Genomic DNA, 26,391 nt, shown 5'->3' with positions numbered 1-26,391 from the left:
CCTCCTGGCATGGGACCTCCACCCATGCTCCATCTGAGGCAAAGGTAACTGGGGTCCAATGAGTCCTAGTCTGCTGCATGTGAGATAGAACTTTTGCTTTATGCATGGGGCTGGTGAAAACAAGATTCAAATCTCTTGGAACTTTTGCTTTATCAAGGGGCTTAATGAAAACAAGATTCAGGCCTGAAAAATAGAGCTCTAGCAACATGGAGTTGGGAACTGGGGAGGATAAGAAACGTTAGCAGCTTTCTTCCCCCCCAGACACATACTATAGTTCTTGACTAGAATCTAGACATGGAAAGAGCTCTATGTTCTTGGCTCCATCCATTCAGGGTAGAGCTTCTGTCACACTAAACTGAGAGGTGGTGAAAGGAGTGGGTCGTGGTTCCAATACAACAGACTTACCATTTCTACTGGCTTTAATTAAGATTATCGTTCTTGTATTTTTACAGTAGATGATAAGTATCAAATAATTATAAGATGTCATTAGATAAATTCATAATAAGAATGAGAAAACTTTTACCTTTAACGTCAGTATTGAAACAATGTTGAAAATTACACCCTTTGCAACTATTTAAACTTATCATTTGAAAGTTTAATGAAAAACGTCTTAGTGGATATTTCATCACAAATAAAGACCATTGTCCATCACACCTTTCTATTACATGTGTTTAAATACACATCAGAGGGAGAAAGAGATACGATGGGAAAGAGCACATTTAGTTAACAGAAACTACCCAATTAGAAATATGGAATAAATCATTCAAGTAACCAAGTAATGCAGTAAAACTTCAGACACTGGTAAGTTTACCTCTCTGCAATGATTGAAACAAAAATGTGCTGAATTTGACAGATATTATTATATCTTTGTTAATTAGAGTAACTTTCCTATGAGATCACAAATACCAATGGTCTTTGCATTTTAAGAAACTACTATAATGCACTTTCCATGAATTTATACATAGATAATTTTTGTCACCTTGATTTTTCTACCCAAAGCATAGCTTCATGTCACTAAGATCAACTTTGATGTGATCACATGTATTTCATATAACTCTTTTGAAAACTATATTTTTAACAAATATTGTATAGTAATTATTATTTTGGCTTGTTCTTTAACATATATTTTTTGCTCTCATTTTAGGTCAAGTATATCAGGGCATTTTTTAGGGAATCACCTTTTTCCCATTTTCAATCTACTTAATGTGAGTAACGACGACCCCCGGGACCCAAAGATTAGCTAATCCCCCAGCCTGAACAACTATTAAGGATGAGCGTGATTTCTACATCGTTAGATGAGGTTCAATACTCAGGCTTTAGCTGAATAAGAAAGACTTATTTCTCCTGATGTTAATTGAGAATGATGATGCTAATGAAAAGACTGATTACTCACTCTTTGCCAAGAATTCTAAACTATTGAGTATTTATCTGTTAAACGTCTAAAACCCAGTGACAGATACTATTACTATCTCTACCATACAGATGAAGAAATTGGCCCACAGAGATATTAAGATGTCCATGTTTATAGTGGCAAATATGTGGTAGGTTGATGTTTCAAGCTAATCTGAGCTAGAGCTACTATTCTTAATCTAAGCCTATTCTGCTCCAAAATCTAGGTCTGAGCTTCTGGAGTAACTGCAGTATATAGAGAAGGACAACTGGCTAAGAGCCAAGAGTTGGTGAAGGAAATATGGATCCAGCCAGGTCTGAGGTCAGCTCTGTCCCTAATCTCTTCAATTATATTAGCCAAGAATTCCAGTTTTCCCATGAATAAAATTGAGTTGGGTTTCTCTCCTTAAAACCAGTAATGTACTGGAGTGGGCTCAGATAAGCATGTGAGAACTGACACATTTTCAGGAATTTTTCAAGTGTACTGATGTCACATTTATAGCTTGAAATTGGCTGTAGAGAAACTATTTGCTTTACGCTAATTGTCAAATGTGAAAAACCAGAGCGATTTTGTTTTGGATTTTTTCCAGTTGGTTTTTCTGGGGGAGGGGAGCGAGGTGGGGGAAAAGAGCCAGTTGTTAAAACATTTAGCACTACTCCATCGTTTATGACCAAGACAGTCTCTACAAGAACTTACAATAGACTATCATATCACATCATATCATGCCAGGGCATTTCATTCATGAACATCTACTTTACATGCTTTCTCAATTTTCAAAACAAATTCCGTTTTTTAAAAACAGATGTCATCAACATTATCATCATAATGCAGTATTTCCTACTCCTATAAATACTTCCATAGCTAGAACACACATGCAATACAAAACAAGTAGGTTAAAAGAAACTTTTGTATAAACAAATTATTTATAACCAAACAAGTTGTTTTTATTTAGATTCACTAGGAATTGGGCACTGTCCTTCTCTTGTCCTTCAAAGAGTACAAGAAATGCTAACTTTTGTAAAATTCACAGAGCGGAGGTTCTTCACAAAGTATTTTTCTTCCCCTTTTCACTAGTTCTTTAAGGGCACCCCATGGAATTGTTTGCTTAGGGCATTAGGGCAAATCTATACAATGCTTGTGTAGATTTTAAAATAACTAATTGATCTTCGTAGTATTTTTGCAAAAAGAAAATAGTTTAATCTAAACGTAATTAGGAGGAAACAAATGAACAAATCACCTTAGAAAATATCCTACAAAACAACTGGCTTGAACTCTTAAAATTTGTATGACATGGGGCAGGTGCAGTGGTTCATGCCTGTAATCCTAGCACTTTAGGAGGCCAAGGTGAGAGAATTGCTTGATCCCTGGAGTTTGAGACCAGCCTAGATAACATGGTGAGATCCCATCTCTACCCAAAATTACAAAATTAGTTGGTCATTGTGGCATGAGCCTGTGGTCCCAGTTACTCAGGAGGCTGAGGTGAGAGGGTCACTTGGGCCCAGGATGTCAAGGATGCAGTAAGCTGTGTTCACACCACTGCACTCCAGCCTGGGCAACAGAGCAAGATTCTGTCTCTAAAAAGACACATGTATATGACAAGGAAGGAAATATATCCTGGTGAAAGTTTTAAAGAGATATAAGATTTTTAAAAAGAGATTAAATAGAGACATGACAACCAATTGCAATGAATGATGCTTAATTGGAAATTGGATGAGAAAAAAAAACCAACAATTTTACGGCTGTTGTACCCAACGTTTGGTCCCAAGAACCTACAAGTAGGTTATACTGAATTAGACTACAATTAAACAAGATATACCGAATTAGACTACAATTTAAACAAGATTGTCAGGTGATTTCTGTGCATACTACATTTTGTGGAAACATTGCTATTACAAGCATTATCAGACAAGTAGAAAATTTTGATATAGACTGAATATTAGACATTGTTGATTCTATCAATTCTATCAACATTGATAGAATTCTCTATATATGATAGTCATGTGTGATTATATCGGAGAATGCCCTTGAACTTAGAAGGTACATGCTGAAGTATTTAGCAATGAAGTGTGAGAATATTGGCAACTAACTCCCAAATGGTTCCAAAAAACAAAAATAAAGAAATACGTGTTTGTACATTATATGCAGATATATAAATACAATCAAGGAAAAAGAGAAAGTAAACGTGACAAAATGTTAATTGGTGAATATAGGTGAAGAACGCATGGCTGTTCACTGAACTATTCTTGTAAATTAAAGAATAGTAAACTATCTTGTAAGTTAAAAAATGTCTCAGAAAGTTGGGGAGGAAACAAAAGTATAATGAAGCATCAGTTTCACTGGTGGTCTAAGTGGTGACTGAGAACTGTTTTGGCTTTTGGTGGTTGTTGTTTTAAGCTCACCAGTTAATTCTAATGTGGAGCCAGAATCGAGAGCATGGGGCTGAGACAAACATCAGATGGGGTACCTGGGCTTCTGAGCTTCATGTAATATAAGGGAACATGTTTCAGAAAAGAGAGAAATATATATTGAGAAAGAGAAAAGAAACCTTATTTAATGGAAGTACACATAACTCAGAAGTGCTATAATATCTCACTCTATACTGTAAATTAAAAGGGAAAGGGAGTCTTCTACTAAATATGAAGAACTTTAATAGCTTTGAAAAGAAGTCTATGGGGTAGGATGGGATAGAATTAGCCCCTCAGAGGGCAGAAGCCAGATCAGGAGGTCTGATGCATGGTCATTCAAATGACAAAAAGCACTGGAGTATACTTTAAATGTCATGTCTAATTTTTTTGTGAGACGCTTTTAGAGTCAGACAGAACTATGTTTAAAGTCAGAAACTGCCACTTATGAGAAGTTTTATATTGCCTAAGATATTTGGCCTCTACACCTCATTTTCTTTATCTGTTAAGCCAGGAGACTATACCTATTTGGCCAGTTTTTATGATGATTAAATAAAATTAGGCATGAAAAGTGCTCAGTATAGCACTGCCATATGGAGCACGCTTAACAGATTATTCTAGCCCTAACACTGGGTATGTGATTTTCTGATTTCTTATAACTCCACTTCGTTTTTTAAAAGCCGTAATGAAACTGCAAGTTTACACGGTCCTATAAAGCAAGTTGTGGAGGTCTTAAACATGACTAACAAATGTTAAGCCTGAAGAACGAATATTTGAGTTCCTGCTTTTGTTTTTTTGTAGGTTTGGATACTCTTTGGTCCTTGGATGAGAATGGATGCAGTATGTAGTCAGGATAAAGAATCTCCCAACCAACACAAATTATCCCAGGGGCTACCATTCGGTGTGCTGTGGCATTTCCTTAAGCCCTCTCTTTCTTCCCCAGAGAGGAAAGAACTAAGTTGAAGAACTTTTACCCTTATAACCATTATAAATTGTCTTCTTCTTTTCTGAAATATACACGCACGCAAATTAGCCTGTGTGTACTGACTCAAATATTCAAGTAAAATATTTATTAAACTATTTAAAAACAATTTATTAGCAAGTGGCTTTTCAAGACTTCAAATAAAAGGCAGGTCATAAATACATAGGCTAGACATTCTAAAGAAAGCTGACCAAAGTTTCGTTTAAAGTGGCCAAATCAGTTGTCAAAGGCATCACTGGACACTGACTGAGAATAAATAATTATCAAATGATTCCATTCAATTGTTCACTACAGAATAAAATGGCAACTAGCCAAGAAAAGATGAGCAATTTCCATGTTCAAGCTAGCTACTGTGTTTGGAACAAAATTTTCTTCAGCAAATTTAAGAAAAAATAAAAAACAGTTTGTCTAAGAGAGTACACTAACCTCTAATGTATACCATAGGAGAAAGAAGAAGTGCCTACCAGGATTGCAAAGAAAGCATGGATTGTACTCAGAAAATGTCTAGGGAATTCTTATGGTAAATATAAACAAAATTATGTTTTCTTAGCATTCTCAATTGGTTTAGCAGCTGTTGGCTTTTAAACTTAGAGATAATAACCAGAGGGATTATGTTGTCTTTTAAAATTCCATGGTTTATAAACATGTAAAGAAAATATCTTGGATGTCCTGTCAGCCTGTACCAGCCAATTTGTCTATGGTAGATATAGCAAAGCCTTAACGTCTTGTGTTAAGACACAGTTTAATGTATTTGCTTTGTAGCACAGCCAAAAATTCATCTAACATATTACATACTTGCTGCAATTACTGTTTGTTGCCCAGGAGAGAACTGTATAAAAACCTGTTCTGGTAACAACGTAAAAATAGGCAAAGAGGAACACAGCAAAACAGTCGAATTAAATTACTAGTAGACATGATAACTACTAAACTCCAAGTAATTAAATGTGCATATATATCTTGACATTTTTATTTATCTTCATGTTTTCTAAAATATTCCTTGCACTTAAAAACTTATTCATTTTCAGAATTGCATAATACATTAAAACCACTTATAAATAGTTACCTGGATATATCTTTTCACTTTTTGAATATGTTTTTGAAGAAGGAATTCGTTTTGGCCAGGCTGAACCATTATATGATGTTGATATATGTTTGTCTGAGGGAAAAAAATCCAGGATTAAATATTTTAGAACTTTAAAATCATATTCCAAGGGTGTTTCAAAGTTATAAACATCTCGGGGTGAAGCTATTCTCTAAGGAATTTATTTTACCATTTCAAAGCTAAGGCATCAGGGATACAAGTGAGTTTATTAAGACAATTTAAGTTATAAGTGAACATGGTTACAGATTATTAATTGGCTGTTCAGTGCTTCAAATAAAGATAAGATACAGGAGAGGATGATATCTAAATGTAATAAAAATTTTCACTGCATGGCTTAATCATAGTTTTACATAAGTTCTGCTAGTGTCTGTTAGAGCTTTTATTTAAAAACTGTGAAACTTTGAAGGTACAGCCCAAGTCCTGTGTCCTTCCATGAAGTGACTTCCATGGTTGCACTAAGTAGCATGATGAAGTAGTGAACTCACTATCCCAGAGAGCCAAAGCATTTATATCCTGACCTGGTCCTTCAATACTTATTTTTCTCTGACATAGCTACATTTCTAATACTATCTAACAATGTTATATTTGTGTTTTCAAATATTACTATGCAGCTGTATTCTCAAACATGATCCACAAGACCAATAATTTGCTTTTCTCTTGTGTTGACATTTGCGCTAATGGTGCAAAAGAAATACAGAGTATAAACTCTGGCACCTTCATACAAATCTAGACATTGACAACTGTTCTAGTACTCATTGTATTCTTCACAGCCATCCACTTGCAGTTAAACAATAATAACAATAAATTAAATAATAATAATAAATAAAATTAAAAGCCAGTTTCACCTAAGAATATCCTGATTTACATATACACATTCCTATATCGTTCTAAGGAAAAGAGAAAAATAACTCAAATAATGCAAATGTCTATTTAAATTGTATAAGAAACACCTACTATGTACCCATAAACAACATGTTTATATACACCTACTACGTACCCACAAACACAAAATGTTTATGGGTACATAGTAAGTGTATATAAACATGTTGTGTGGGTACATAGTAGGTGTATATAAACATTTTGTTTGTGGGTACATGGTAGGTGTATATATTTCTTAAATTATAAAAGAAACTAAGAAAGATATAGTCTTATGCTTCCGAAAGTACAAAATATTCAGAACTCCACTAATCAGACCATGAACAAGGAAAAATACAAACATGAAATCATACAGAATTGAGCAGCAGTTTGTTAAGTTGAAAGAAATGAAACTCAACTTCAAAAGAGCAAAATCCATCTGAGAAACAGGAAGAAAAAGAGATTTGGTTCTCTTCTCCCTGGTAGCCTTGTACTTCCAGACATAACTATGACTCTGCCTATTACATGATGAAATGACTTAGAAGCAATCTATACATGGTGAGAGGGATAAGAGGTTGTCAAAAATATGGCAGTTAATCCCCAAACTAACCCTTTCAGAAAATAATCATGAAGGCCTACAGAAATGGCAAGGCACTAGTCTGACAGTGATAACTGAACAATGTAGTTAATGGAACAAGAAAATGTCAGCCATTTAAAAACAATCCTCCAGAGTGGCATGAAGCTGTCCAGGGGGAACAAAGTACAGTGCTCTGATAAAAGAAGAAGAAAAACCCTCTAGGGAGGTGCAATGTGAAGTCATTGCACTCACAACGTGAGTTTTCTTCCACATCCCTTAAATCACGTGCAGGAGTGCACATGGAAGAAATCTTCTCACTAGTTTCTATGGTGGTGATGGCCAGGAAAAAGAAGAGGGGAGTAGGTAGCAGTGAAGATTAGCCAAGCCATCAGAAAATTCCATGGGAATGCCAACCACAGACAAAAGTAAACCACATCAAGAAAGGACCTCTCACCTGGACTGACGTTGGGTTTGGGTGCCTTGTTAACATGGACTTCATTGTAGGACCCCTGTGTGGGCCTGCTGCGGGGAGGTGCATTCAACGAGACACTCCTGACGGCATCTCTTTCAACGTGAACATAAGATGCGTTCTCAGTATTTCGATTTTTATTATTGCGATGGTAACTCATTTTATTTTGGGGACCTGGGGTCTGTACTGCTGTAACGAAAGGCAGGAGGGAGTGAGGAATAAAACACAGGCTGGTTTCACACCCATAAATAACATATTGCACTGTAAGTGCTTGATGGCATAATGGAAGCCAAAATAATGAAGTTTAGAGTTGAGTTGACACCTAAAGTAACATCTATGTCACATGACACTAATTTGTTTTTCAGGTAGAAGATATTTGATATTTACTCCCTTTTAAAATTACAATTTAGAAATATCAAATGTATGGACACTTTACCTCTCTGCATTCCAGAGCCAGGAAAGTTCTTTGGTTCGTCATAAATCCATTTTGTTTTTTTCACACCTTTAAAATGAGGGTTCCTCGGCTGGACATCGTTCACTTAGAAAAGATACAAATTTTACAGTTTTTTTAAGAGATGCTTTTATCTTTGAAATTACTGTGGGTGATAATTACATATCTGTGCATTCACATGTCAAGCAAGAGTAAAAAATAAATGTACTACCCTAATACTTTACTTTTTAGAAAAAAAGGTGATTTATTTTTAAGTGCCAAAAAAATCTATCTTGGAAGTAGATTGATGAGATAACCTTCAATAAGTAGCTTTCCTCAAAGAAAAATACTTTTCTCCAAACGAATGTGTGGATTCTTTTAACGGAACATAAAATTGCATTCAAAATATAATTATAAATATCATTATAATGCTATTATTAAGTAGTTTTAGAATCATTATTTTCAACATGAATCTTTTTGTACTTTTTAGCCAAAACTACTACTTCTTAAGAAGTTGGATTAACATGAAATACTTTCAGTGAATTTTACCTTATTCTTTTAAGGTCTTAAGTTGGGTGTACAGAGAGTTTGGTCAAGACTAAGTAATCAGAATTTGTAAGTTCTAAGAATATTAAATTTTCACTCTGTATTTGCATATTTTCACGTCCAAAATTTTATATATATTCTCAATTTTTCAGGAATTTCTATGGTACATATCTCCAGAGAATTTTTAAACAATTTTGTAGAGGGGGCATTCTGTCACTTCACTGTGCGGGGCTTCTGAAAAATCACAAGTGACCACTGCACAGAGAAACTGATCACCAAATGTGCAGTGTAGATTATACTAGTTTTCTACAGTAGACTAATACATCTTTCTGTGCTCTCTCAGTTTAAGCTTTAAGCCCTCAATAAAGATCTGATTCACTGTCCCTTCCTCAAACATCATAGCCCTGCTCTACTCCCAAGCTGCCAGTCCAATGATTTGGAATCCATATTTTTAACAAGTGCTAGTGAACTGGGCTTCTTGGAGGCAAATCACAATTATTCCTATCAGTGTCAGGCTGCGATCCAAGAATATTTTAGGGGTTCAATACATAAAATAAGGAACAAAAGAAAGAAGGGAAGGGATCGGAAGATTCACAAGTCTTCACTGTATCAAGAGAAGTAGTTCATTGAAATGAATGTCAAGGAGAAGCCAAACTAATATAAAATAATCCAAAATGTAATAAAAAGCTGTCAATGCATCATTCCACTATGGGTGAAATTTAAAATGTTATGCTAGTGAATCTTCCAAAAAGGTAGTATATTATTAATTTTAAGACCCAAATTTAAACTAGTGGGAAAGCATATAATGCACTAGGACCTACATCACAGTTCATTGTCAGTTAGTAGAGGATATTGTGTCTTTAATTCTTAGTTCTGAATAATTTTGAAACTTTTTTTTCCTTTCTTTTTAAAAATTCTGTTTTAAATAACCAATACAAATCCATGGCAAGACAAATATATCTAAGGCCAAAAAGTGGTAGAGCTATTGTCTTACTTGAAGAGGGATCCTCTCTGCACTTCATACTGATATTCTCAGTAGCATTTAATACATGCGTTGTAGGTACTGGTCGGGTAGTTAGGGAATGCTTTGGATGAGCACTGTGCTTGTTATCTTTTAAAGGAAATTAAGAACATAAAACGTCAATATTAGTTTTAAAAAAATTTCAGTTGGTATTTCACTATTCAAACATTACATGATGGGAACAGTTCTTTAAAATGATATATATGTTTATTAATTGTGAGGAAAGCATCATTAACATTCCCTAGTTGCCACATGGATTTCCAAATGTCATCAGTAACAAAATAAAACTCTGAAACTATAGCCATTATTTTCAATATGTAAATAAATAAATGTGGCAATATATTTAATAACTCCATACAAAAGTTTTAAAAGGTTTTAAATTTTTATGATGAATGGTCCCATTTAAGTTGGGGTTCTGAACATATTTTAAATGTAACAACTTTAACTTGTCATATGCTTTGAAGCAGAACTAACTTCTTGTTACATGCTTTGGAGAGAACTCCTTGGTAGGGCTTTCCACAATGATGAAAATGTTCTAAATCTGTGCTGTTCAATATGGCAGCCATTAGCCTCCTGTGACTACTGAGTACATGGAATGTGGCTAGTGCCAATGAAAAACTGATTTTTTATTTCATTCAACTTTAACTTAAACAGTCATACATAGCTGGCAGCTACTGTATTAGTATAGCTTTAAGAGTTTCTTTGATGGATTGGGCAAAACCTTTCCATCTTTGAGTGATAAAATGAGAGAAAGATTTATAATTTTCCACAGAAATAATTGGATCACTAGTTCCCTTTCTTATGCTTGAGAATATTTAATGGTAGAGATAGTAGATAAAATGGGTTTGCATTTTGATTGAGGGTATGTGAAGCTCCCTAATTACAGGACAGCTGTATATTTAGTCTGTGACTGAGGGGCACTCAGCAGAGAGACACCACATGGTGGATTCTAAGCACAGTTAAAGGTAGTGTAAAACTATAGTGGATATATTTTATCATATGTCTTGTTTATTCACAGACTAGTGTTAGCAACAAGTATAAAATATACAAGTCTTTTTAAGATTAAACTCTTTAAAATTTTCACAATATTTTCTAAGAAAATTCATTTACACTGATATTACATATTAAAGGACTTGGTATTACCATTTAAGAGAGCCAGTAACTTTAGAACTAGCAATACTCCTAGAAATTATACAGTTCAACAGGCTATTTTTCAGATAAGGAAAAATCGTCATGGTCATACAATTATGGACAGAGCCAGGACTGGAACCTTAGAGCTCTTGATTCCTATTCAGTGTATATGTTGATTTATTACCATTCCTCTTATACTGGTTTTTATAACAAGCAACCTTATCTTTAACTCGTCTAGCCAAATTACAAATGAATCAAAATTATATAATAATTCATTACCTTTAGTATTTGAACATTTTGATATGGTGATTTCTTTGTCTTTCATTAAAGTTTCCTTTTTCTTCCTTCCAAGAAACATGTTCCTCTGTGGAACGTAACAGTCACCTCCTATGACAAAACCTTACTGTCAGTGGCAATGATGGCAGAAAGTGATACAAACTACCTTTCAATACAGGAATATTTTCTACAACACCCCGTTTGTCCACCTTTGTTTGGACACTTCTCAGTGATACCATACCTGTCTCCATACATTTATATGTTTAGATTAATATATGTGTATCAATATATATGTATATGAATACACAGTATGTAAACTTACATATAAATAATTGCAAGAAAATTCATAGAGTCAACAAAATTTTCCTTAATTTATAATAATCTTTAGTCCCACCCTTTAGAGATACTCAAAGTAAATGTAATTTATCTTCCATATAAAATCTTCAGATATCTTAAAGCAGTTTTCATGTTTCCCCAAGTTCTTCTACTTTCCAGGATAAATATTCATAGTTGCTTTCAATATTACATACAAAATTCCAAATTTCTTTGCCGTACAAGTTACGTTTTCTTAACATAAAATATTTATGTCAGCCGGAGGCGGTGGCTCACGCCAGTAATCCCAGCACTTTGGGAAGCCAAGGAGAGGATCATGAGGTCAAGAGATCGAGACCATCCTGGTCAACATGGTGAAACCCCGTCTCTACTAAAAATACAAAAAATTAGCTGGGCATGGTGGCGCGTGCCTGTAATCCCAGCTACTCAGGAGGCTGAGGCAGGAGAATTGCCTGAACCCAGGAGGCGGAGGTTGCGGTGAGCCGAGATCGCGCCATTGCACTCCAGCCTGGGTAACAAGAGCGAAACTCCGTCTCAAAAGGAAAAAAAAAAAGTGTATATATATATATATATATATATATATATATATATATATATATGTCAAATAACCTTATGTGAACTAAGTTGTGGAGTAATCAGCGAAACTAGTATAATAATATTTGCCATTCATGGAGTAATTTTCTAGGTATCAGACGTGCTACTGAGTACTTTAAACCTCATTTAATTATCTTTCCATACTACTTCTAATAATCCAATGTGAGGTCACCGTCTAGTGAAAACTCCTAAATTGTTGTGAAACATTTGGCCAAAAAACCCACTATATCTTCCCCTCACAAACTCCATCATGTTGGGTTTCCCCAACTCAAAGAAAAGCCACCATTTAATGTTGTGTAACTGAATGTAAGAAGGCATGCTTCTTATTGTTTGAGGTTACCCTGTAAGATATGGTTAATTGTTCCTACAAATTAACTTCCAATTAACTGTAAATTTTATAAATATGTCTACATTCACCCAGTCATTCAATGCATTTAAACATATCATCATTTATTCTGCAAGTATTTACTGAGTACACATAATGTGCCAGGCATTCTACTACAGATATTTATCTATAGCGATTGATTATATACAGTTCCTGGCCTCAAGGAGCTTACACAAAACCAGTGATGAAAATGTTAAAAAAAAATTTGGTTTCTGCCATGACAAAAATGGCTTTTATCAGAATAACTTTCATCCCAAAATCAATTATGAATTGCCAAAACACATTGATTGGAAAACAACCCAAGGCATGCTCGTGTCATACCTGAGAGCAATGGAGGGACACAGAGTCAATTGTACATTCACATTCACCCTGGTTTTCTTCCCTGAAGGTGTTACACTCCACACTCACTACAGATTTCTCACGGAAAGCATGTCTAGTTCATCATGTAAGGAAAGAACAAGCAGAAAGTGACACCAAGGAGGTAAAAAAGAGCCAAAAGTCTGGGACTGTCTAATTGGCTTGAACTTGAGGGGGGAAATGAAAAAGGAAGAACAACAAAGAAGTTCCCCTGAAATAGGCATAAAACTAAAACTCCCTTTAGGTCATTACCCGACTCCCACATTTTTCATGCACACAATGGAACCCTAGGATTTCAGCAAAACAGCATCTGGGAGGTTAAAAACTGGTCAGAGATTTCAGCATCTACATACTGCTCGGGAGGTAAAATTTGGCACAGAAGCCTCACCAGAGTAGAGATATCTTGGTGAACACCCCATGTCTCAGTTGATAACCCAGTAAAGCAATGCTGTAGGGGTGAGGGTCATATCCTAGGAATGAGGACTATACCTTCAAAGAAATGAAAATTAATGTATCACCCCTAATAAAGCCCAAAACCAGTCCTTCACAGAATTAAGGTGGCCAGCTGATAGTCTAGCTGCCTGCCAGAAGAAAAGTTTCTTTCTTAAAAAACAACATCATTCATACACCATGTAATTTTTATCTATAATGTTCAGTAGCAAAAAAAATATCAGAAGGGCATAGTAAGACAGAACAAATGAGCAAAAACCTGAGGAAAATGAGAGATATCCCAGTGTTATCAAACAAGAAGTTGGAAAAAATAACAGAAACATTATCAAAATAGAGAACTGATAGAGAATTTAAGTAGAAAATCAATAAAAAGGTCAAACAAATTTAGAATTTAAAATATGGATTGAAGAGCAGAGAGGAAGAGAATTAGTGAACAGGACAGTAGGTTGGCAGAAAGTATCCAGATTTACCTAGAGAAATCAATAAGAAAAAAAACACATTTAAGATGGACTAGAGACTTAAAAACGCACCAGACAAAAGAGAAAGTCAAAATGGCCAATGAGTTTATGAAAAGGTGCTCAACATTATGAGTCATCAGGGAAATACAAATTAAAACTACAAAGATGTGCCACTAGCCCCCCACCAGAAAGGCTAAAGTTAAAGGACTGAAAATTCTCATTGTGGGTTAGGATACAGAGCAAGCTTATCTCAAAGAAAAGGAGTGCTTATGGCCTTTAGAAGACATGTGCAAGAAGGAATGTTAACAATAGTCCCACACTGGAAATATTGTTCATCATAATCTCAGTATCGATACTCATGGTGCTTTCGTGTGTTGTTTTTTGTTTGTTTATTTGTTTACAAACGTATAAACAGTGGTGAAAAGTCTGAGTTGTTAGACCCACACATTTCTAGCTGAGGTCTAACAATGCTCATTTCAGTTCATACAGAGATGACCAGAGAACGGCTGGAGACAGGAGGGGGCAGCACAGCACAGTGCAAGAAGCTCTGACTCTGGGGAGAGGTGGAAGGGATCTGAATCCAAGTTCTGAGGCTTGTCGGTGGGGGAACCTCAGGAGAGTCACTTAACACTTCTTAACTTTGTTTTCTCTTTTGTAATATAAAGAAAACAATATACCAGGATGAGTAATTTCTACGATTTAAGATTATAATCTCTGTGAGATGTATGTATATGTGTGTGTGTACGTATTTCCCCAAGGAGCAATGATTCAGTGTTTGCTAATTCAGGGTTCATGTCAGCTTTATGGAACGTAGCTACCAGGAATAACAAGAATCAATCGTGTGTGGGTTTGTGTGTGTATCAACTGTGTGTATATGTATAGACTATATACAGAGAAGAAATGCCCATGTTTTCATATATACATACATATATATAGTATACATCTTATATAAAGAAATGTGTGTATATATGTGGCATATATCTATCTGTCTGTAGATATTTACAGCAATATAAAAAGGCTACTGCTACAATCAACAACATGGATCAGTCTCATAAAAAGAGCATTAAGTAAAAGAATCCAAACTAAAAGAGTTCAAACTGCATATTTCCAGTTATATAAATGCCAAAAAATGCAAAATTAGCCTATAGTAAGAGTGAGCAGAGTAGTGGTTACCATTGGGAGAAGACTACTGACTTGGAGGGAAGGAGCCATCTGGAGTACCATAAATGTGGTTACATTGATACATACACACGTAAAATTTTAACAAGCTATTCACTCCAGATCTGTGAACTTTCTTAAAGTGTATAACACACTAAAATAATATTAAGATAAGGCAATACCTCAAGTATTTTTCTTGAAATTGAACACTAACTCATTAATTATAATTTCAATTTTTATCATCTTCATTTCAAAGATGTCTTATGAATACAGGGGTCTGAATATGTTTAGATATATCTATCATATACATATACCCAGAAGATTCTTTTATCTAGTGACACAGAGAACAGTATGATGCCTGGAAAATCAATAAGCCTAACTATGCCAGAATCTAGAATGCCAGATGATGGAATTCTTGTAACATCCTTTTGGTATGGTTGTTCAACCAATTTATGATAGTAATTTATAACGATATTACAGTAATAAACTGGTTGAACAACCACACCAAAAGGATGGTAGATAGACTAATGACTGTATAATGACATTCTCACATTTTCTAACACCCAACAAAGTAGGGAATATATTACTAATGTCACAATGTGAAGGAAAGTTTACTTTTATATGAAGTCATTAGTTTATCAATGGTTGAAAATAACTTTTGATTAACCAGAAGGCAATTGGATTTAATAATATTTCAACAAAATGTCCAATTAGAATTGCTCAGGTTAAGTGGATCCCACTTATACAGGTTATATAGACAGTGGGAACTCCGATGGGAGAAACTAGCAGTGTTTCTAATTTGCAACTAAACTGATTACTTCAAGGCAACTAAACAATGCCAGCTAGACTAAAATGCTGCAGATATAAGAAGAAAGAATCAAATTACTTTAGCACTAGAAAAAAAAGAAAAAAGCATACACAGAAGAAAATGGCTGACACCAGGACAGCAGAAAGTATCACCAATATGCCTAAGATATACTGATACTTACTGACACCTGCTCTCAACTCCCTTCCTGATCTTCATGCACATTGTTCCCACCAGCCACACCTTTCAATCTCCCCACAAACTCTCTATATATTTTTAAAACGAATGCCTGGAATTTTCAGTCAAAGGATTGATTTTCCAACATGTTTATGCTAAAAAGCAGTTCCAAAATATTTAAGCTATAATACACAGTTAGAATGTGATGTGGTGGCACACATGATATATATTTGAATACAGCTGCTTTAAAGCAGACTTACTCTAATGACTTATTAATTGCCTCTTTCATTTACAGCTCTGTTATAGTATATTACAGCACATACATGACACCTAAATTCATTACAGTCTGGAGTCGAGCCTACACACACACACACACACACACACACATACACCCACACACACAGGCACACACACATCAGGTTTCTCATTAAAATATGGAAAATGGAATGTCTTACACACTGAACACAAATTCGCGCAAGGTATTTGGTAGACATTTTAGTCTCTGAAAGCATCTGATTTTGTAATGTACCTCCAACTCCCTGTGTTAACCATGACATGGTCAAAAAAAGAAAAATTAGTTGTAAAAGATAAAATTCAGACATTTATTATGTGGTGATAGATTCAGTCAATCAGTAATAAATTAACTTACTTCCATTTTCAGAAGCAGCAATGTCAGTCCCTGGTTTCCTATGCAATGATGTTTTTATTTCACTTTTTCTTTCATATTGGCTAAATTTTGTCGGAACTGTAAGACTATCTCCTAGAAATAAGAAAAAGAAAAAGTCACTCCAGAAATTACTAGATGGTTAAATAAGAAATTTATGGTAGAATTCATGATGAACGTAAAAAAGTTTTCAAGTTAATGCGAGTATTGTTTGAACAGTGATCTAATAAACAATAAATTAATAAATAGATGAGTTTTAAATTCTGTAAGTCAACAAAGAAGTGAGTATATTCTCCTATTTGGATTATTTATTCAATGGCAATTAAAAAATTTAAGCTATCTAACACTATTGTATGCATTTAGTCAACACTAAACATATGGATATGTTTCTCATATACTGAATTTTGTAATATTGCTTTTGATTTTATCTGTTCACCATGAACAATCAGATAAAATGTATTAACACTACAAAATGCTAATTGCACTGATAATTAAATAACACTCTCGGCTTTCCTCATGCACTTCTAGATAATTTTCTTCTAAAATAAACAAAAGCAGAATAAAAGAGACATGACAACCTAATGCAATGTGTGATTATGGGTTGAATCCTAGACCAGGGGAAAAAATTAATTTTACTATAAAGAACATTAATGGTATAATTGGTAAAATTTATGGGAAAAGAAGGTTGTGAATGATATTGTTTTCAGTGGTAATTTTCTGATTTTCATATTTATACTACAGTTATGTAAAAGCAAAGCGATATCATTTCTATAACTTATTCTCTTAAAGAGCTCCCAAAATTATAATTGTATATTTAGAGAGAGTGAAAATTCAAATATGGTAAAATGCTAACATTTCAAGGAAATCTAGGTGAAGGGTATATAGGAATTAACTGAATCTATTTAAAAATAAAAGTCTTGAAAGCATAATACAAAGCAAAAGTACATACAATAGTCTTCATAGCATGCCATCTTTTTTTTTTTTTTTTTTTTTGAGACAGAGTTTCGCTCTTGTTACCCAGGCTGGAGTGCAATGGCAAGATCTCGGCTCACCGCAACCTCCGTCTTCTGGGTTCAGGCAATTCTCCTGCCTCAGCCTCCTGAGTAGCTGGGATTACAGGCACGCGCCACTATGCCCAGCTAATTTTTTGTATTTTTAGTAGAGACGGGGTTTCACCATGTTGACCAGGATGGTCTTGATCTCTTGACCTCGTGGTCCACCCGCCTCGGCCTCCTAAAGTGCTGGGATTACAGGCTTGAGCCACTGCGCCCGGCCAATATGCCATCTTTAATGTTCATTGTTAACTTATTTTTTTCTTTTGTTTTTATTTCCTTTTATTTTCTCTCCTCTGAGTAGTGCAGCCTTGCAATCTGTCCTTCCCTATATGGCTCCCAAGTCTTGCAGACTCTTCTCCATCTGATGGTGTGTTGCTGCCACCTACCGCCACACGTTTGAATAGTTCGCTACAAACAGACTTGCACAGCATCTTGTGGATGTTCATCCACAATAAATCAGATTCTCCAAAAGTAAGCGCCATAAAACACAGAGCCTTTGATTTGTCCTCCAGCACAGACCCTGAAATAGTCTTGTCCACAGAAGACTCTCATTCAATGACCAAATAATCTTTGTCCTGCCGCTAGCGTCATTCTGTGATCTCTTCTTCTTGGGCTAGGCTTACTTTTCTATTCAGAAAGAAAAATCTAGACCTCTTTCACAGGGGTGATTTATCTCAAAGACAAACAAAATGGTAAAAGCAAATTATTTACAGGATTACCCCATGGAGTGTGTAGTGTCATTGTGTGTTATGAAGTCTATTCATTCTGTCATTTCTCTAGGATAACATAACCCCATTAATAGCAGCTTTGGGTCATCCAATACAAACACTTTTTTCTAGCTCTCAATTACAATGTATTATTTATCACTTTATTCTTCTGTACATCATACTAAATAATTCAGTCTATCACACCAAGTATCTCTTATATATCACTATGAATGCTGCGTTTTCATTTCTTACCGTTTTGCAATTCACTGCCACTTTCCAACGTCTTTTCTGACTCTTTCTCTGATATACGGGCCACACTTTTCGAGGATGAAATACCTGGAGGAGTATGAAATCCATAGTATTCTCCTAATCGACCATAAGAAAAGTAATAGTTAGTATATTGATCACATCAAGTATTATAAAATACAAAAAATGTTTGATTTCTTAGCAGATTTATGACACATCTCCACAACTGCTCTTTTTTCTTCAATTTCTTCAGGAGTCCTTGTCCATAAACTAGAAGCATCTATAGGATACATTTTTTTAATTAAATTTTCCCAACGCCAAATAATGTGAAAATTTATAAACTAGAAAGAAAAACCCCAAATACTGTTTTCATGGATAGATTATGTTTTTATATGTTTAAAGTCAATAATTTTACATACTAGTAATAGTTTCAAGTTGCTACATTTTAAGTATTAAAGAGAATTAGTCAAGAGAAAAGAAAGGACTATGTATTATGTACTTTGAAATGAGATGCTGAATGTATAGACTCAATGTTGAGATGGTGTATGTTTATTTGGAGGTTGATGTAGGCATGAGAGACATGGAGCTGCAGCACACAGAAACAGTAATAAGTAGCTCTGTGTATTCCTAAGCACAGAAACTATGGTGGCCTGTGACCCACAGAAGGACACATTCCAGCACAAAGACAGAGTGAGAGTTTATTTTTCTTCATGTTTATCTTGTATATACACACTTTCTGGCACCACTGTTCTGGGTTGATATGGGAGGCAAAGGATGGACTAAACTGCAAAAACCTGGGTTCTAAACCTGTTCATACTCTTGTGAGGATGACCTAGAATAATGCAGATGACAGTGCTTTATAGATTATTAACTATTACATAGACCTCTGTAACTCAAGGATTAAATGTGAAGCTAATATATTATTAATACATATGTATATAAATAGAAACATGTGCATCAATGTGTTTTAGAAACAATTTATATAAAAAATGGAACTTATTAGTATCTCTCTATATATACTAATATATACACCTGTATATATTTAAGCATCAGATATGTCTCCCAACCATCACATAACAAAAAATTTCCAATCCAAATGATCTTAAATATGTTAGAGATAGAACAAATTAGAACATAACGAATTACATTTGTTTAATACAATTCAAGTAATGTTCTCAGCAAAATCTGCCTTATATATTTCATTATAAACCTCTATAGTTAAACATATATGTAGAAAATGTCGTGAGGTTTCTGAATGCGCATTATAAACCTGAGAAAAGGTCTACTAACCATTTTGTTTATCTATTTCCTCTTCTTCCTCAAAATTGGTTTTTAAAACTAAAGGACCGTGGATGGGTCGTGATATATTGTCCTCAGGTTTCAAAGGTTTCTGATTCTGGGTCTGGAGTGGAATTCCTTCCAGACTTTCTTTCTGTAGTGTCATATCTGCAGAGAAAATGCAACATTTTAGTCCATTAAAGATAAATGTGATGATAAGTATATTTGATAATCAATCATTGACCTCCTAATTAACTATATATTATTTTACAACATGTATAATAGTAATGCATTAATAGATTGTGTTTCTACGCATTAGCAATGAACAAACTGAAAATGAAATGAAAAATAATCCCACTTACAATAGCATCAAAGAGAAAAAATATTTAGGAATTAATTTTAAGATGTGCAAAATTTATATTCTGAAAAGATCGTTGAAAGAAGAAAAAAATGTTGTTGAAGGAAGTTCCAGAAATGTTGAAATGGAAAAATATCCTTGTGTATGGATTGATTTGTTGTTGGTATGGCAATATTTTCCAAATTAATCTATGGGTTCAATACAACCCTTATCAAAATCCCAACAGACTTCTTTGCAAAAATTGAGAAGCTGATTCTAAAATTTATATGGACATTACTACAAAACTAAAGTAATCAAGACTATCCGAACTAGCATAAAAACAAAAATAGGTCTACGTATCATTGGAATAGAATTGCAAGACCAGAAATAAACCTTTATATGCATCAATTTATGCTCAATTGGTTTTCATCAAGGGTACATAGACCATTCAATGGAGAAAGAATAGTATTTTCAACAAATGGTGCTGGGACAACTACATAGCCACATGCAAAGTAATTAACTTGCACAACTTCATCACATTATAAACAAAAATTAATGCAAAGTGGATCTAAGAACAAAATCCAGGAGCTGAAGCTATAAAACTCTTGGAAGAATCCTTAGGTTATACAAAGCTTTCTTAGATATGACATCAAAAGGATAAGCAATCATTGAAAAACAGCCAGCCCCCTGGCACATGGAGGTGAGCCACGACAGCACCTGTCAACAAGGCCTAGATTTTGCTGAAAAGCAGAAAAGCAGTTCCCAGCCCTCTCAGCCAGAGAGTGAAGAGACACTCAGAACCCCAAGGTGATGCAGAAAGAATGAGTAAGATCCAGCCTGGGCAACATGGCAAAACCCTATCTCTACAAAAAATACAAAAGTTAGTCAGGTGTGATGGTGCACACCTGTAGTCCCAACCACTCAGAAGGCTGAGGTGGAAGCATCACTTGAACCCCAGAGGTTGAAGCTGCACTTAGCCAAGATCATCCCACTGCACTCTAGCCTGAGCAACAGAGCAAGACTCTGTTTCAAAACAAAACCAAAACCAAATGAGATATCACTTCATACTACAGTGATTGCAATTATTACTTTTTTTTTTATTAAAAAGACAATAACAAGTGTTGACAAGGATGTGAAGAAACTGGAATCTTCATACATTGCAGTTGGGAATGTAAAATGTTGCAACTACTTTAGAAAACAATTTGACAGTTCCTCAAAAGGCTGAACATGGAGTCATCATAAGTCCCATCTATTCCATTTTCAGCTACATACAAAGGGGTGTAAAAATATATGTCCATATTGTACAAATGTTCATTTGTACACAAATGTTTATATCAACGTTATTTATAACAGTCAAAAAGTGGAAACAACCTAAATTTCCATTCTCTGATAAATGGATAGATAAAATGTGGCATATTCATACAATGGAGTGCTATTAGGCTATAAAAAGGAATAAAGTACTGCTGCATGTGAGAGCATGGATGAATTTTGAAAACACACTAAGTGAAAGAAGTAATTCACAAAACAATAATGTATGATTCCATTTATATAAAATAACAAAAATCTATTTGTAGAAACAAGAAGGAAATTAGTGACCGTGTAGGTTTCAGGAGTTGGGAAGAAATGAGGAGTAACTCTTAACGGGTGTGGATTTCTTTTTTGGCGTGATCCAATGTTCCAAAATGGAATATTGTTCTTTGATCCATTTTGAGTTAATTTTTGTAATGTGATGCTGTTGTGCTACTTAATTACTTTGCATGTAGCTATCTAGTTGTCTTCGCACCATTTGTTGAAAATACTATTATTTTCCCCATTGAATGGCCTATGTACTCCTGTTGGAAATCAATTGAACATAAACTGATTCATATAAAACTTTATTTCTTGTCTTATAATCCTGTCCCAATGGCATATAGATCCATTTTTATGCCAGTGAAAATAGTCTTGATTACTTCAGTTTTGTAGTAACTTGTAGATTTTGAAATCAGGAAGTGTAAGTCCTCCAAATTTGGTTTCCATTTTCATCATTTTTTTCACTATTCTGGACCCCTTAAATTTCCATATAAATTTTAGAATCAGCTTCTCAATTTCTGAAAATAAGTCCATTGGGATTTTGATAAGGTCTGCATTGAACCTATGGATCAATTTGGAGAACACTGGCATATCGACTACAAAGTCAATCTATGAACAAGCATAGCTCCATTTTTCAAGGTTTTCTTTAATTTCTTTCAACAATCTTTTGTAGTTTTCAGAATATGAACTTTGCACATCTTATGTTAAATTAATTTATAAGTATTTTTTCTTTTCGAAGCTATTATAAGTGGGATTTTTTCATTTTATTTTCAGTTTGTCCATTGCTACTGTAAAGAGACACAATCCATTATTGTATATTATTATTGCACCCTGCAAAGTTGCTAAACTTATTTTTAATAATTTTTAGATTTGCAGAAGTTTTAAGTAAAAGATCATGCTGTATCCAAATAGAGACAATGTTGCATCCTTCTTTCCAATCCGGAAGCCTTTTTACTGATTACATTGCAACAATTCCCTGTCTTGACTATAAATGATAATGATGAGCATCCTTGTCTTTTTCCCGATCTTAGGGGTAAGCTTTCAGTATTTCAGCGAGTACGATGTCAGATGTGGATTTTAAGTTTTTTTCTGTTTCTAGTTTGTGGAATATTTTGTGTAATGTATGTGTGTCAACTTTTATCAACTGCTTTTTATTCATCTGTTAAGATGATCGTGTGTCTTTTACTCTTTATTATATTATCATGGTTTATTATTATTATTATTTTTATTATGGAAATTTATTTCGGGAAGTTAAATCAACCTTGTTTCTGTATTAATCTCACTTGGTTATGGAATATAATCCCATTTTAAAGCTGTCAGATTTAGTGTAATTGAATTTTGTTGAGTATTTTTCAGTGACTGTATTCATAGAAAAAGCTGGGTCTGTAGTTTTCTTGTAATGTCTACGAACATCTCATAGACATGAGTTGGAAAGCATTCCTTCATCTTTTGCATTTTTGAAAGAATTTGTGACAAATTGGTACTAATTCTTCTTTAAATTTTTGTTATAATTCAATATTGAAGCCATCTGAGCCCGATTTTAATTGTGGCAATGTTTTTAAATACTTAATCAATCTCTTTATTCCTATAGAGGTATTCAAATGTTTTCTTTTTTTCTAGAGTCAGTGTTGGTACCCTTTGTGTCTTCTAGAAAGGTTTCTATTTTATCTAAGTTATCTAATTTGTTGAAATATAGTTGTCCACAGTATTGCCTTTTAATTCTTTTTATTTTCATAGTATTAGGAGTGATGTCTCATCTTTCATTCCTGATTTTAGTCATTTCAGCCTATCTCTCCTTTTCTTGGTCAGTCAAGTTAAAGATTTTTAATTTTCCTGATTTTATCAAAGAACCAACTTTTGCTTTCCCTGACTTTCTCTATTGGTTTTCTTTATTTATATTCTCTAGTTCATTAATTTCTGCTTTAGTTTTTATTATATGCTTCATTCTATTTGCTTTGGGTTTAATTTGCTCTTCTTTTCCAGTGTCTTAAGGTATAAGGCTAGGTTATCGATTTGAGATTTTTTTTAAATATATAGGAATTTACAACTTATAAATATTCTCCTAAGCACTGCTTTACTTACCTGCCATGAGTTTTGGTATGCTTTGTTTTACTTTTATTAAACACAAAGTATTGACTAATTGCCCTTGTAATTTTCTTGTGATCTCTTGGTTATTTACATGTGTATTATTTAATTTCCACATATTGATGATTTTCCCAATTTTTTTCTCTCTACGTTTGAAACCATTATATTCAGAAAACATACACTGCACAATTTCCATCATTTTAAATTTATCTGGGTTTGTCTTATCACCTAGACTGTGATCTATACTGGAAAATATTTCTTGTGCACTAGAGAAAAACGTCTATTTCACAACTGTTAAATGGAATGCTTTGCTGAAGTATCTTAGGTCTAGTTCCTTTACAGTTGTCCAAATCTTTTATTTTCTTGTTTACAATTGTTTGCATGGTATATATTTTCTATTCTTTTAGTTTCAGCTAATAGTTTCTGTTGAATTTAAAAGAGTGTTTTCTGTAGACAGCATGTGGTTTTATCTTTATTTTTATTCTCACAATCTCTGCCTTTTGATTACATTTTTTAATCCATTCACAATTAATGTTATTGATATAGTTGGATTCAGGTACACGATTTTACTTTGTTTTCTATATGTCTAATGTCTTTGTTGTTCTGCTGTTTCTCTTTCTTTTACACTGATGAATATTTTCTAGTATAATATTTAATTCCTTTAATCATTCCTCATTTTTCATAGTATTTTTTTATTTGCTCTATGGCTTACTAAATATTTCTGAACATCAAAATCTATTTCACATTTATACTAATTTAATTCCAGTGATATATAAGAGGTTTCTCCTATATAGGTCTATTCCCTCTTCCTCCTTTCTGTGCTATTATTGTTACATACGTCACATTTCTATGCATGACAAACCCAATAACACATTGTTATATTTATTACTTAAGATAATTGTATGTCTTTAAGGAGATAAGAGAGGGAAAAAAGATCAAGTATGTTTTTATAGTTTGTTCTATAAACAGAGACTAATCATATTTTTATTTATAATTTCTAATTCTCTTCATCTGTTCCTATGGATTTGTGTTACTATCTGGTGCCAATTCTTTGCCATCATACAGTTTTGCTTCCATCTGCCTCCTTTGTGTGGCTATTGTCGAATATAGTACATTTCTAAATATTACTGGCTTAAAAAATATAATTTTATATATTGTTTTACAAACTTTTAAAACAGATTATAGAAGGAAGAGAAATATGCCCTTATGATGGTTTTATAGTTACACAACTACCTTGATCAGCATACATTGTTTCTTCATGTGGATTTGAAATACTGACTCAGGTCACTTGCTTTCCACCTGAAAATTTTCCTTTAGTATTTAAGGTATGCATACTGGCAACAACAAATTCTCTGTTTTTGTTTTCTGGAAATGTTTTCATTTTGCCTTTAATTTTGAAATACAGCATTTAAAACTGGTTTTCTGGACAAAGATTCTTGGTTGACCCTGTTTTTTCTTTCAGCCTACAGTGAAAACTGCCTATATTGTTTCTGACGATAAGGTAGCTGTTAATCATACTGTGGTTCTATTATATGTAACAAAACATTTTTATCTTGTTGTTTTCCAGAATTTGCCTTTATCACCGGTATTTATCATTTTTAACATGATGTGTCTGGATGCAGATATATTTGTGTATATCCAACTTAGAGTTTGTTGAGCTTCTTGTATATGCAGATTAACTTTTAACCAAATTTGAGGAATTTCAGCCATTAGTTTTTCCTTCCTTACATTTTGGTAAAATGCCTCATATTTCTCTTAGGCTCTGTTCATCTTTCTTTCATTTTCTCTTGGTTTTTCGGATTGCATAATTTCTGTTGATTTATATTCAAATTTACTGGTTCTTTCTCTTGCAGTTCTCAAATCTGCCCTTGAGCCCTTATACTATATTTTTCCATTTCAGTTATTGTGTGCTCAACTCCAAAATTTCAGTTCGTTAGGGTTTTTTCATAGTTTTTACCCATTGATAGTCTCTACTTGTTAAAATGTTCAATGAGCATTGTCTGCTCATGAACGCTTTTCAAAGAAGACATATACACAGGCAACAAGCATATGAAAACATGCTCAACATCACTAATCATTAGAGAAATGCAACGCAAAGCCACAATGAGATACTATCTCACAGTAATCAGAATGGCTATTATTAAAAACCAAAAAATAACAGATGCTGGCAAGGCTGCAGAAAAAAGGCAATGTTTATACACTACTGGTCAGAATGTAAATCAGTTCAGCCATTGTGGAGAGCAGTTTGGCAATTTCTCGAAGAACTTAAAACAGAAATACAATTTGACCCAGCAATTCCATTATTGGGTATATACAGTCTACTGTGAAGACACATGCATGCGTATGTTCATCAAAGCGCTATTCACAATAGCAAAGACACAGAGTCAACCTAAAGGCCCATCGATGGTAGGCCGGATAAAGAAAATGAGGCATATATCCACTATGAAATACTACACAACCATAAAAAAGAATGAGATCATGTCCTTGGCAGCAACACGAATGGAGCTGGAGGCCATTTTCCTAAGGGAACTGACACAGGAATCGAAAACCAA

At 34.1% G+C, this 26,391-nt stretch overlaps 1 protein-coding gene across 1 annotated transcript in view; it reads right to left on the bottom strand.

Moving 5' to 3' along the window:
• The window catches only part of LOC135273227 (uncharacterized), a 72,327-nt gene that overhangs the window by 24,456 nt on the left and 21,480 nt on the right, over positions 1–26,391 (bottom strand). The window contains exons 10-18 of the mRNA XM_064372115.1: positions 19,861–20,016; positions 18,775–18,850; positions 18,577–18,692; positions 16,548–16,658; positions 11,185–11,292; positions 9,748–9,864; positions 8,214–8,315; positions 7,763–7,966; positions 5,838–5,930 (exon numbers count right to left, since the gene is read on the bottom strand). Coding sequence (XP_064228185.1) covers positions 5,838–5,930; positions 7,763–7,966; positions 8,214–8,315; positions 9,748–9,864; positions 11,185–11,292; positions 16,548–16,658; positions 18,577–18,692; positions 18,775–18,850; positions 19,861–20,016 — 1,083 coding nt within the window. The remainder of the gene's footprint in view (positions 1–5,837; positions 5,931–7,762; positions 7,967–8,213; positions 8,316–9,747; positions 9,865–11,184; positions 11,293–16,547; positions 16,659–18,576; positions 18,693–18,774; positions 18,851–19,860; positions 20,017–26,391) is intronic.

Source organism: Aotus nancymaae, unplaced genomic scaffold (genome assembly GCF_030222135.1).
Source record: "Aotus nancymaae isolate 86718 unplaced genomic scaffold, 86718_ANA_hifiasm-v0.15.2.pri h1tg000488l, whole genome shotgun sequence".
NCBI classification, from domain to species: Eukaryota; Metazoa; Chordata; class Mammalia; order Primates; family Aotidae; genus Aotus; species Aotus nancymaae.
The sequence above is the reverse complement of the archived record's forward strand: the minus strand, read 5'-3'. Positions and strand labels throughout refer to the sequence as shown.